We start from the raw sequence: 12,805 nt of genomic DNA, 5'->3' as shown, positions 1-12,805 counted from the left end.
CTAGAATCTGCTTGAGATCCTCTCTCCTGTGCCCCTCCTCCACTCGTTCTCATGCTCTCTCTCTCTCTCAAATAAGTCTTTTAAAAAATTAGAAAATAAAAGTAGGTTTTCTAGTATTCATAAAGAAAACCAGAGACACTTAACAAAATATTTGCAATGTACATTCCTCAGGAAGAGAGAAATTATTACTTAATGAACACTTTTTTCCCTGGGGTACATTGTAAATGCTTAATATTCAAATTTTTGAAACAAAAAGATGTCAAGTCATTGTCATAAACTCGGACCTGAATGACTTTTTTTTAGTATGCAGAGAGAGCCCAGAGAGAAGCAGGAAAGAAAGGAAGAAAGCTAAGACCTATACAATCTAGTGAAAACTTTTATCTGTTTTATCTGTTCCAATGGATTGACAATTTCTCCTGCTTTCAACTGCCTGGCTTGGCCTGTAAGAGGCATCTCTTTGCATGTACTTGAGACACAGAACTACATTCACATAGTCCTGTAAGATGCTCTGCAAAAAAATTTGTGAAAATGCATCATCCCGCTGACAAAAATCATTCCACTAATGTCCCTTTGCTCCCCACCTATCAAATTTTGTGCCTTGCTACATACACAATAAATTTTTTGCTTTCATGCTGGGGAAAAAAAAACCCCCAAAACCTTGCCAGGACTTTCTCAACAGTCTAATACAGGGACTCAATCCTGGGATGAAGTGACCATGAGAAGTATCCATACCCAGGCAGTGTTACAATACAAGAGCAAGATTTGGGAGCCTGAAAGGTCGCCTCCCTAAGATCACAGGCAGCTAGGAATGACTTCTCCAGTACTGCTGTCAGGTTAAGTGAACCCTGGAGCCAGGCAGCCGGCTGGACTCCCACCATGGCCTGCCTGCTTGACAGAGCCATCTCTTCATGGACACAGGCCATCTCCCAGAGCTCATGTGCCAGCCTCTGGTCTCCTGGAATGAGGCAGATGGCCAAATAGGGAGACAATGCTCCTATTAGAACTGTATCCGTGTAGCTAGTGAGTGGGGAACACTCAATCCAAAGAGAAATGTCCTCAAACCGTTACAGCCAGTGTGAAGGCCAAAAGTAAACACCAGACTTCAAAAAGGGGGTGAAATGTGTGTCCACACACACATATATGGGCCTGTAAAGAGTTACAGAACCATACTTTCTTATATTTAAAGCCACATTTAAGAACGATTGCCAATCTCACCTAACCCCTGTTGCTTTCATTCCTAGGAGGATTTCCAGCAGTTCTTTCACTGTTCAGCCCCAGATATGAGATACTTCCCGTACCTGAGCCTGGGAAATGACAGCAAAAACCTTCTTTAGCTTACTTCGGTTTCAGTGAGGGAGAGGGGATGGGAAGGAGGATGCTCCTTTTTTACAGTTAATCATATCAAGGCCATATTAAGACCTTCTAAGACCCTAAGAACTGGAAAGACCATGACAATGGTAACTCCAAAATACATCAAAGCATCATTTTTTCAAAATCACACAAAACTTCCAGGTATACCAAAAGTAATTTCTTTATAGATTTTTCTGACTACAAAAGTTTGGATTACTTCCTCAAAACTGCACCCTCTTCTCTTCCTTTTCTTTTGGTGGTGGTGAGCAGAAGGGGTCTTTGTCTTGCTGATGCCCCCTCAGTCATCAACTGGGACTTAGCTCCTTAACTTTTAAAATAAACCGTGATATCGGGAAGAAAACTCACCTGGAGTCTCCACCCGCCGGTAGTGATAGGGGTTAATGCACACCTCTTTCTGCTTGGAGCCGAAAGGGAACTCACAGCATTCCAGTGGCTTCAGCTCATGGTGAGACTGGAGATCAGGCCAGCGCCACACTCGGCAGTAAATGACATGGGGCAAACCCTTGCGGTGGGACACCTGAAGCCGCCCGTCCAGGGACCGGGGAATTGTCACACATTTACTGGGCTGCCCGGGACAGCTGAGGGCCCTCTCCAGTTCATCCATGGCTCCTTTCTTTTTCTTTAACTTTTTCACTAAAGAGTCTACCGCCTTCTCTGCCCACTTTTCCTCTTCATCTCCCTGCTTCCAGCCTAGCAGTCTCTTCACTGCTGGGCTGGTGAAGGAGAAGAGGGAGCTGATGGGGGTGCTGGAGTGCATAAGAGGTGCACTGTGGGCGTCCAGGGCAAACACAAACTGGACAGACAGCCCTTTAGGGGCTCCGGGGCCTGCAGGAGGTACGAGGCAAGTAATTCTGCAGGGATGTCATAGGTACAAGCTCCCTAGGGATGTCACAGGTACAAACTCTCCAGGGATGTCACAGGTGCAAGCTCTCCAGGGATGTCACAGGTACAAGCTCTCCAGGGATGTCACAGGTACAAACTCTCCAGGGATGTCACAGGTACAAGCTCTCTAAGGATGTCACAGGTACAAACTCTCCAGGGATATCACAGGTCTTCCTTTTCTTCTGGAAGTAACTGACCGATTCAGGTTGGGAACTGTGTCAACTTTCTCCTAGGCCCTAAAATGGGCCGGCCAACTCTGAAAACAACAAGACAAAACTAATCAGCTTCATCAGGATAATTTTCAGAAAGAATGAAAGGTTGGATATGAGGGAGAAAAGACTTCAAATGGTTCAGACTTGAAAACTCTTAGTCGTCTTTGGCTCTTCCCTCTCTGCTATGCCCCTTACCCAAGTCTTGGTAATTCTACCTTTAAATGTCTTTCAGATTTTGAAACTTCCTCTCTGTTCCCACCAATATCTGAGGCCTAGCCCACCTCACCATGCCCCAGATTACTGCAACAACCTCTGAAGTAGCTCTTCTCTTCTAATTCTAATCCATTTACTCCCAAATACAATTTTTAATGAATCATTTTACTATTTGAGAAATTACAGTGGCTCCTTAATTTTCCAACTATAAACTTCTCTGCCTGGATTTTGAGAGCCCTATAATCTTTCCTCAACATGCTCATGCTTCTTCCTTTCTCAATTATAGTTTTTGCAAGTAATCCATCTTCACTGTTGGAAAAACATATAAATGGAATGGGAAAAAATTAGAATACTAATCATCTCACAACTCATGTATATTCTTCTGAACTATTTTATAGTACACTGGTTTTCAAAGGACCAGAGTTCCCATCGGGGGGCCTCAAGGTCTTTTCCAACTACATATCTGTGTGTGCTAGATTTTCTTCATGTGTTTCAACTTAAAAAAAATATATCACAACAGATTATATGCAAAAACAGGTATGACAATCCAAGTATCATCTATTAACCAGGCATTAAAGGAGGTTTGCAGAGATGTAAAACAATAATAGTCTTTTCAATAATTTTAAAATAATTTTTGTTACCATATAATGGGTTTATCATTCTCTTTTAATGCATCAATAAATATATTTTTTAAAGATTATTTATTTATTCATGAGAGATACAGAGAGGGGCAGAAATACAGGCATACGGAGAAGCAGGCTCCCTGTGGGGAGCTCGATATGGGGACTCGATCCCAGGACCCTAGAATCATGATCTGAGCCAAAGGCAGATAGATGCTCAACCACTGAGCCACCCAGGTGCCCCATGAATCAATAAATATTTTTAAGTTTCTCAGTCTTAATTCCCAATGTGGCAAAGATTGATAGATATAAGCCACGTAAATGAAGGTTCTTTGGAGTTCTTAATAATTCTTATGAGTAGAAAGGAGTAATAAGACCAGAAAGTCTGAGAACTGTTTTTTGAAAAGTTACACAGTCATGGTACATATGTACCATACAGCAGCAGGTACTGCTGTCACATTTGTTATTGCCTGAAAATCAGGTGAATTCTTCTTTGCCCTATTATCCAAAGGAGACACTCTTTCCCAGTTATTCAACAGTCCCATTTAAATTTCCTGAGGTAGAACCAAACTTCCTCCTCTGTGAAAGAGTTGGCTTAAATAAAATTCTTTTCTTCTTCCATATTTCAGAAACCAGCTACCTTATTAACGTTTAAAGTGTCTGTTGGTAACATTGTGGAGCAAGTGAACTCATTTTAGTATTTTAGAATCAATCTAGCTCAAAATCTCCAACAAGTGCTTGTTTAGTATGCATTAAATATCATTTTCTCCTCTACTTCTCTGGAGAGAAAGTTGCACCTTTCCGAGTACAATTATATAAACTTCTCCCAATAAAGGTGCTACATAACCCCCTGCTGTCGTGATAGTTGTTAGGCACCCCGATGAGAAGGATATCAGCCTGGTTACACAGAAATTGATGAATTTAATAAATATAAAGCAACACCTGTATCACTTTATTCTTTGTACAGACTTTATTTAGCATCCCAGAGAGAGGTAAACTGATGGAAAGGAGACTTGAGGGCTTGATAGCTGGGTTTTTTTGCCCTTGGCAGTTTGACTTATACTCAAAGGAAAGGTTGATTTTGTGGCTTAACGATCATGAATTTATAGTTAAGTTACTGTGTTCAAGTTCTGTTTATTTAATCAAGACAGGCTGCTTTAAAGCAATGAAGAGGATTAGAAGCTTTAAAGAGAACACGACGCAGAATAACCTGGACCCTCAAAGAGCTTTGAATTCTGCTTAGTTTTACATAGGACTTCTAGAAGTAAATTGTGACATGAATATTTGTTTAGGTCAAGGATAGACAAAAGCTTTTTTTTTTTTTTTTTGACAAAAGCTTTTTATAAAATGTTCAGCAGAGTTAAGCCAAATATACCCTTTAAAACAACATTTGTTCCATGAAATAGTAACAGTTCTCTAAACCGGAGTTCGTTGTTGTTGTTTTAAACTATGGGTTCCTATGTATTAATGCATGTGAAATCAATGTATTCAAATAAAATAGTTTTGTAAAAACAACAAGACGGACTATATTGTGGTGCAGCACACAAAGAAAGAGCATTATTTCATTAAAACCTTCATTCAGAAGTATGTGCTCTGTGTGCGTAGATGTACACGTGCATATGCAGAGGGTCACCATGCAATTTGCAATGCACAGTGAAATGCAATTTGGTGTTGCGTATTACAATCAAGAAAGCTTAAAAAAAAAAAGAAAGCTTGAAAAGCACCACCCTTAAACCAGAGACCTTCAAACCATGTCTGTTCGAGGTTCACCTTGATGAGTGACTTTCTGGGCCACTATCTCTCCTCATCCCTTGGGGCAACACCGACTAGTCAAGAGCATAAGGTCTGAGGAACCCTGACTCGGTAGTCTGATCTCACTGCCACATTCTGAATCTTTATAACAGTCTCATGGTGCCTCCAAAACTATGCTTTTATTGATACAAGACCCAGCATCTGTTGCATTACACAGAGGATCTGGCATGGAGGAGGACCCCAAAGACTCAAATTTAGAATCTCAGGATATTTAACACCAAATTTGTAATAAAAGCCTCTGGGGTAGGGGAAAAAGAGGACAGAAAATATCAAAAAGTCAAGGTTTATTAAAGCTGCCTGGTGGGTACCCAGATGTTCAAATAATATTCTCTACACTTGCTCCTCTGTTTGATATATTTTTTAACAGAAAAAGTTAAAGTGAATCAGACTTGGACTCTCACTAACACTAAGGCTTCAGTTCCTCTTTGTCCATGGTGCCACTTAAAGCTCATTAAGGCTATTCCATTCTCACTCATATAAAGTTTTTGTCACTAACAGAACAAAGAGCCCCTTGTTTATTTCCAGCTGGCCATCACACTGACATCAACAGTGGAGCCACCCCACCCCCCACCTCATGCAAGCTTGTTCAGGAGTGTCAACCTGGCTCAGAACAGCTTTCCACTGTCAGATAATTTAGATGCCCATAGACTATCTGCTCAAACTTACCACGACCTCCTGAAACCACCACTGCCCTGGCTCACCATAATAATTAAAAGAGAGCACTCCCAGGGAGGCTATTAAAAAACTGTTCTACAAATAGAAGGGAGGGTTGTTAATACTGCTTATAGTTACTATAGTTCCTGTAAGGTACAAAGAAGAATAAAACAAAATAGACTATAAAGATGAATGTATGTGAAGGATTTATAAACAAAAATCTGACCAGATAATTTCTGCAAATCTAACAAGAGCTATGGCAGAGAGATGCCAGAGGTGGTTACAAGAAGAGTCCTTGGCCCTACACTGGGGGTTCTGGAAGGATTTTGGAGATGATAATTGAGCTGCACTTAGGATTTAGCTCACAGTTAAAAAAAATAAGCTAACTTGGCAGATTAGGATAATTTTTTCCTAATTCTTTTTGTGGTTAAATTCTCACTTTCCTAAAAAATCTGTCTGTCCCTTGTCACAAACCAACTCTGTAGTTTCTCTGGGCCACCTCATTTCCTCATCTGCAGATGAAGCGGGGGGGGCTCATCCTCGCAGTAAGGGTCTGTCTGGGCAATGGTTCCATGACTCCATGATTATTGGCTGTACCTGCCACATGGGACTGTATGACTCATTCTACTATTAACACTCTGTTATCCCTCCCTGCACCCACTTCAGGATAGTCCAGTCTGAGACTGAACTGAAACCTTCACTCATGGAACTATACTGCATACAGCAGGGCAAAACAAGAGTTTTTTTCCCCACAGTTGTCAAATTGACCCTTTTTATAGCAAATGTCACCTACCAACACAACATGATCTTTACTCTTCTTTCCAGAATTTTGTTTCTTTCTAGCATTGTTTTTTATTACCACTAAGGAATAAGAGTGAAAATGTATGCTTGGCATTACTGTGTTTGACATCACTTGTTGCACCTCCATCAAGGCCTTCATCACACCAGATCTCCACAAATGCCATCTGTTGGCCATGAGAGCTTTCCTTCTGTGGGCGGAAGGATAAAAGCACCATGCCCATCCCTCATCTGGTTACTCATGGTCCACTTCATGCACAGCACGAAAGAGTACTTTCTTTTTCAGGCATATGAGTATTACCCAACTGAGGGAGCAAAAAACTCATTTTCAAGTGTTTAAAATAAACAGGACCACTTAAAAGAAGAGCAGCACTGAACACACGCACACACCATGAGATTTAATGGTACATAATTCTAGAATCCAATTTGTCAGGCTGGATAAAAGTTTGGGAGATGTGAACCTTTCATTTTTAAGTTGTCATTTTAAATCAAACTCCTGTTAGCAGTTACTCAAGGTTATTTTTACTTACTGCCTCCTTGGAAGATTCAATTGGTGATTTTAATTCTGAAGAAACAAAAATTCAAGAAATTACCATTTAAGAAGAATATGTTGGCTACCTACCCTGGAGCATGCCTAAGCTCTGCATACACAAAGAACCTCTGAACAATCCTGCATGGGCACTGCTTCTTGGTCAGTGTCGCCAAGAAAAGTCTACATCATCTATCAGGCCATATGCCATAGTCAACCCAGGGGATCAGGAGGCAATCGTCTATTCTGCAAGGGACCACTCCAGAAACACTCACCATGACAAAATGTTGTTTCACCATGTGTTTTGTTTTCCTATTTTTCAATCTTATCAATTTTGACCCTCTAATCCATGGTATCTCTTCAAAAAAACAGTACACTAACCAAATTCAGAACTTGGACAACACTTGCCAAAGGAACATTCCCTTAAAGGAAAAGACTGTTTCCTTGACTACTTTTATAGCACTTTTTGTATAGTAGTAATTAATATGGTGATAACAAGTGCTTTTAAAGTGTAAAAACAGATCCAAAAAAAAAGTCTACCTAGAAAATAGTTGGTTGTTATCATCCCTATTGGTACATATATCATGTGTTATTATTCGGTACACCTGAGGAGAAATCAGGCTTCAAACCACACACACACACACACACACACACACACACACACACAGGATGTATATTTCATTAATTTGACTTTATCTTCACTTAAATTAGCCTGTCATCCCTATGTGTTTCAAATGAGTGGCAATTACAAGTTTGCATTGTAAAGTGTAAATAACTACCACATACATATACCAGTTTAGTGTCACTGGATAAACCTACCAGTTGTGTATAAATGGAAATGGTATCATGATCTCATATTCTGGGAAAGAGGCTTTTCTAGCTGTGTTTTGAGCTTTCCTACAAATCCGTGAGGGGCAATTCCTGTTCACAGCCTGCTAGTTAGCATCTTGTTGTAGTATAGAACATCTTCCGACCACAATACCAAAGAAAGATGACAGAGATGCATCTTTATAATAAAGACTCTATTCAAGAGGGCCATGGTGGGGCTTCAAGTCATCTACTGGATATCTGAATTGTCTTCTCATTTTGAGTGATTGTTCATATATGGATTTTTCTAGGGAGACGATCCATAGGAATTTTCCCGCAAATTCTAAAAAGAACCTGTGACCTCTGAAAGGTTAAAAAAAAAAAAAAAAAAGCACGGAGTTAGAAAAAATGAGGAAAAGAAAAAAGTAAGAGAGAATAACAAGCTGAAGAGACTAAAAAGAACTGTTGATTAGTCTAAGATGGAGTACAGCCTTCAAAAGACTAGAGTCAGAGGGTTTTAAAAAGACGGCAGAGTATGAAGCACCAGAAATCTGTCTCCCCATCTAGATGATGATTATTACACTAGCAGGATCTGTATAACATAGCTACTTTGGAACTCTAGAACCAACTGAAGTATTGTAGCTTCCAGGGGAAGCGTCTGATGGTAAATGTGGCTCTTTTGGGTCAATTTCAGTTCTTAGCCCAGGAGCAATGACCAAACCCCTGCTGATTGGCAGACAGCTGTGCACGTGGTCCTGTAGCAATTTTGCACTCACTTTGTAGAAGGCAAAATGGACCTTGTCCTCCAAACATCACGGATCTATGTTCTGTGACCACTGACTGACTGCTGTTTTTGATTATAGAGATATAAATGGGAGGGCAGCCACTATAGTTGTACTTTCCCCCACTGTTGCAAGTCTCTCCTCCTCTGGATAAATGTGGCATTTAGAGCCAGCACCTTTTTTCCACCTCTTCCCTCCTTTTTTTCTTTTTCTTCTTTCATAAGCCAGACATTAAAGGCTAGGATATTCAAAAGCAACTCCGTATATGGGGAAAATTAGAAAGTGACTATGCATCTCTAGGGAAAGGAGCAGGCTCAGAGAAGACTTGAAAAGGAAGACCTTGAGTTTTACACCTCAGGCTGATCTTCAGCACAGAAACAGCTTACAACATTAAAAAAAAACAAAACAAAACAAACCCAAAGGCAATGACAAAAACCCTGGCAAAGGGAGAGAACTCTGATTTCCAGATTTTCCACATCATCAGATTCAGATGTTCAGGCTTCAATAACAAATCACAGGCATACAGAGAAATAGGAAAGCATGACCTATTCAAATTGAACTGTTCCTGAGAAAGACCCTATGGCAGATCTATTAGACAAATATGTCAACCCAACCATCTTAAAGATGCTTAAAGAACTAAAGGAAGACATAGAGAAATTCAAGAAAATAATGTATGAGGAAATGGAAGTATCAATAGAGATAGAAAACCTAAACAGAAACCAACATGAAATTCTGGAGCTGAAAAGTACAATAACAGAAATGAAAAATTCACTAGAGGGATGCAAAGTGGGCCAGTAATATTCAAAGTGCTCAAAGCGAAAAACTATTAACCAAGAATCCTATATCAGGAAAAACTGTTCTTCATCAGTGAAGGGGAAAATAAGACATTCCCAATCAACATTCCCAACTAAGCGAGTTCATTACCACTAGACTTGTCCTACAAGAAGAAGAAATGATCAAGGGAGTCCTGCAAGGTGAAATGATGGACATTAGACACTAATGTGAAGCCATATGAAGAAGTAAAGATCTAAATAAAGGTGAATGATGCATGGGCAATTGTAAAAGCTAGCATTACTATAACAAAGGTTTGTAACTCCACTTTTTGTTTTCTATATGATTTGAGACTAATATATATTTAAAAAATATTAGTCTAAAAGCTAGCACTACTGTAACTTTGTTTTGCAATTCCCTTATGTTGCTTTCTGTATAATTTAAAAGACCAATGCACTTAAATATTAGTTTCCTTCTTGAGGTATACAATGTATAAAGATGTAATTTTGTGAACAACTGAAAGGGATGGGCCTGGAGCAGTAAAAAAGCAGAATTTTGTATGTACTTCAAGTTAACCTGGCATGAACTCAAATTAGTATTATAACTTCAAGATGTTTAATGCAATTCCAACGGTAACCAAAAACAAAACAGCTGAATATATACAAAAGGAAATGAGAAAGAAATTTAAATATTTCACTTAACAGCAAAATGAACATAACACAAGAGAAGACAGTAATGCAGGAAATGAGGAACCAAAAAAGCTATCAGGCATATATAAAACAAACAGCAAAATGGCAGAAGGATGTCTCTCATTATCATTAATTAATTGTAAATGGGTTAAACTCTCCAACCAAAAGAGAGAGACTGGCAGGAGAGTAGAGTAAGAACACATGATCCAACTACATTCTGTATACAAGAGAGTCACTTTTGATCCAAAGACACAAATAGATTGAAAATGAAAGGTTGAAAAAAAGATATTTCATGCAAACATCAACCAAAAAATAGGGATTATTGTATAATATCAGACTAAATAGATTTAAATAAAAAGTGCCTACAAGAAAAAAAAAAGGCCTACAAGAGATAAGCAAGAACTTTATATAATTAATAAAAGGCTCAATGTGGCAAGAAGATATAACTATAAACTTTTATAAACAAATAATGGCAGTCCAGCAAAATTTATGAAGTAAAAACTGATAGAACTGAAGGGAGAACAAGAACAGTGCTACAATTAGAGTTGGAGACATTAATACCCTACTTTCAATAATGGATAGAACCATCACACAGGGTAAGTAAGGAAACAGAACTTAACATTTACAGAACAATCAACCCAACATCAATAGCACATCTACTCTTCTCAAGTGCACATGGGACATCTCCCAGGATAGACCATGTGTTAGGGAAAAAATTAAATAGATATAAAAAATGTAGTTTTCATACAAAATATCTTCTCCGACCCCAACCGGATGAAGTTAGAAATCAACAGCAGAAATAAAACTGGAAAATTCACAAGTTTGTGGAAGTTAAACAACATACTCATAAGCAATGGATCAGAGAAGAAATCACAAGGGAAATCAGAAAATACTTACAAATCAATGAAAAAGAAAATGCAAACACCAAAACTTATGAGATTCAACAAAAGCAGTGTTAAAAGGGAAGTTTATAGCTATAAACACATTAAAAAATAAGATATCTCAAATCAACAATCTAACTTAAAATTTAAGGAACTAGAAAATGAAAAACAAACTAAACCCAAAGCTACTACAAGGTACAAAGCTGTGATCATCAACACAGTATGGTACTGGCACAAAAACAGACACATAGATCAATGCAACGGAATAGAGAACCCAGAAATGGGCCCTCAACTTTTTGGTCAAGTAATATTCGACGAAGCAGAAAAGACTATCCACCGGAAAAAGGACAGTCTCTTCAATAAATGGTGCTAGGAAAATTGGACAGCCACGTGCAGAAGAATGAAACTAGACCATTCTCTTACACCAGACACAAAGATAAACTCAAAATGGTGGAAAGATCTAAATGTGAGAGAAGAATCCATCAAAATCCTAGAGGAGAACACAGGCAATACTCTTTTTGAACTTGGCCACAGCAACTTCTTGCAAGATACATCTATGAAGGCAAGGGAAACAAAAGCAAAAATGAACTAACAGGACTTAATCAAGATAAAAAGCTTCTGCACAGCAAAAGAAACAGTCAACAAAACTAAAAGACAACCTACAGAATGGGAGAAGATATTTGCAAATGTCCTATCAGATAAAGGGCTAGTATTCAAGATCTATAAAGAACTTATTAAACTCAACAGCAAAGAAACAAACAATCCAATCATGAAATGGGCAAAAGACATGAACAGAAATTTCACCAACGAAGACCTAGACATGGCCAACAAGCACATGAGAACATGTTCTGCATCACTTGCCATCAGGGAAGTACAAATCAAAACCACAAAGAGATACCACCTCACACCAGTGAGAATGGGGAAAATTAACAAGACAGGAAACAACAAATGTTGGAGAGGATGCGGAGAAAGGGGAACCTTCCTGCACTGTTGGTGGGAATGTGAACTGGTACAGCCACTTTGGAAAACTGTGTGGAGGTTCTTGAAAGAGTTAAAAATAGAACTGCCCTACGACCCAGCAATTGCACTGTTGGGGATTTACCCCAAAGATACAGATGCAATGAAAAGGCAGACACCTGAACCCCAATGTTTATAGCAGCAATGTCCACCATAGCCACACTGTGGAAGGAGCCTCGGTGTCCATCGAAAGATGAATGGATAAAGAAGATGTGGTCTAGGTATACAATGGAATATTACTCAGCCATTAGAAACGACAAATACCCACCATTTGCTTTGACGTGGATGGAACTGAAGGGTATTATGCTGAGTGAAGTCAATCGGAGAAGGACCAACATTGTAGGATTTAATTCATTCGGGGAATATAAAAAATAGTGAAAGGGATTAAAGGGGAAAGGAGAGAAAATGAAGAAATATCAGAGGGTGACAGAACATGAGAGACTCCTAACTCTGGGAAATGAGCAAGGGGTAGTGGAAGGGGAGGTGGGCGGGGGGATGGGGTGACAGGCACTGAGGGGGCACTTGACGGATAAGCACTGGGTGTTATACTATACGTTGGCAAATCAAACTCCAATCAAAAATATACAAAAAAAAAAAAACAAGCTAGTACAAGGAAGGAAATAATAAAGATTAGAGCAGATATGAAGAAATAGAGACCATGATTCAGCCAATAGAAAAAATATTCAATGAAACCAAGAGTTGGTTCTCAGAAAAGATCAACAAAATTGAGAAACCCCTTAGTTAGATGGACTAAAAAAAAAGAAAAG

The 12,805-nt window shown here is 39.1% G+C and overlaps 1 protein-coding gene across 15 annotated transcripts in view; it reads right to left on the bottom strand.

Annotated features, from left to right (window-relative positions):
* The window catches only part of SMAD9 (SMAD family member 9), a 75,660-nt gene that overhangs the window by 25,822 nt on the left and 37,033 nt on the right, over positions 1-12,805 (bottom strand). For all 15 annotated transcript variants that reach the window (XM_077868001.1, XM_077868012.1, XM_077868005.1 and 12 more), the window contains one exon: positions 1,717-2,509. In XM_077868001.1, coding sequence (XP_077724127.1) covers positions 1,717-2,128 — 412 coding nt within the window. In that variant the 5' untranslated portion in view covers positions 2,129-2,509. The remainder of the gene's footprint in view (positions 1-1,716; positions 2,510-12,805) is intronic.

The sequence above is a fragment of the Canis aureus genome, chromosome 24 (genome assembly GCF_053574225.1).
Source record: "Canis aureus isolate CA01 chromosome 24, VMU_Caureus_v.1.0, whole genome shotgun sequence".
NCBI lineage: Eukaryota > Metazoa > Chordata > Mammalia > Carnivora > Canidae > Canis > Canis aureus.
Note: the sequence above shows the minus strand (reverse complement) of the source record. Positions and strands in the feature narration are given on the sequence as shown.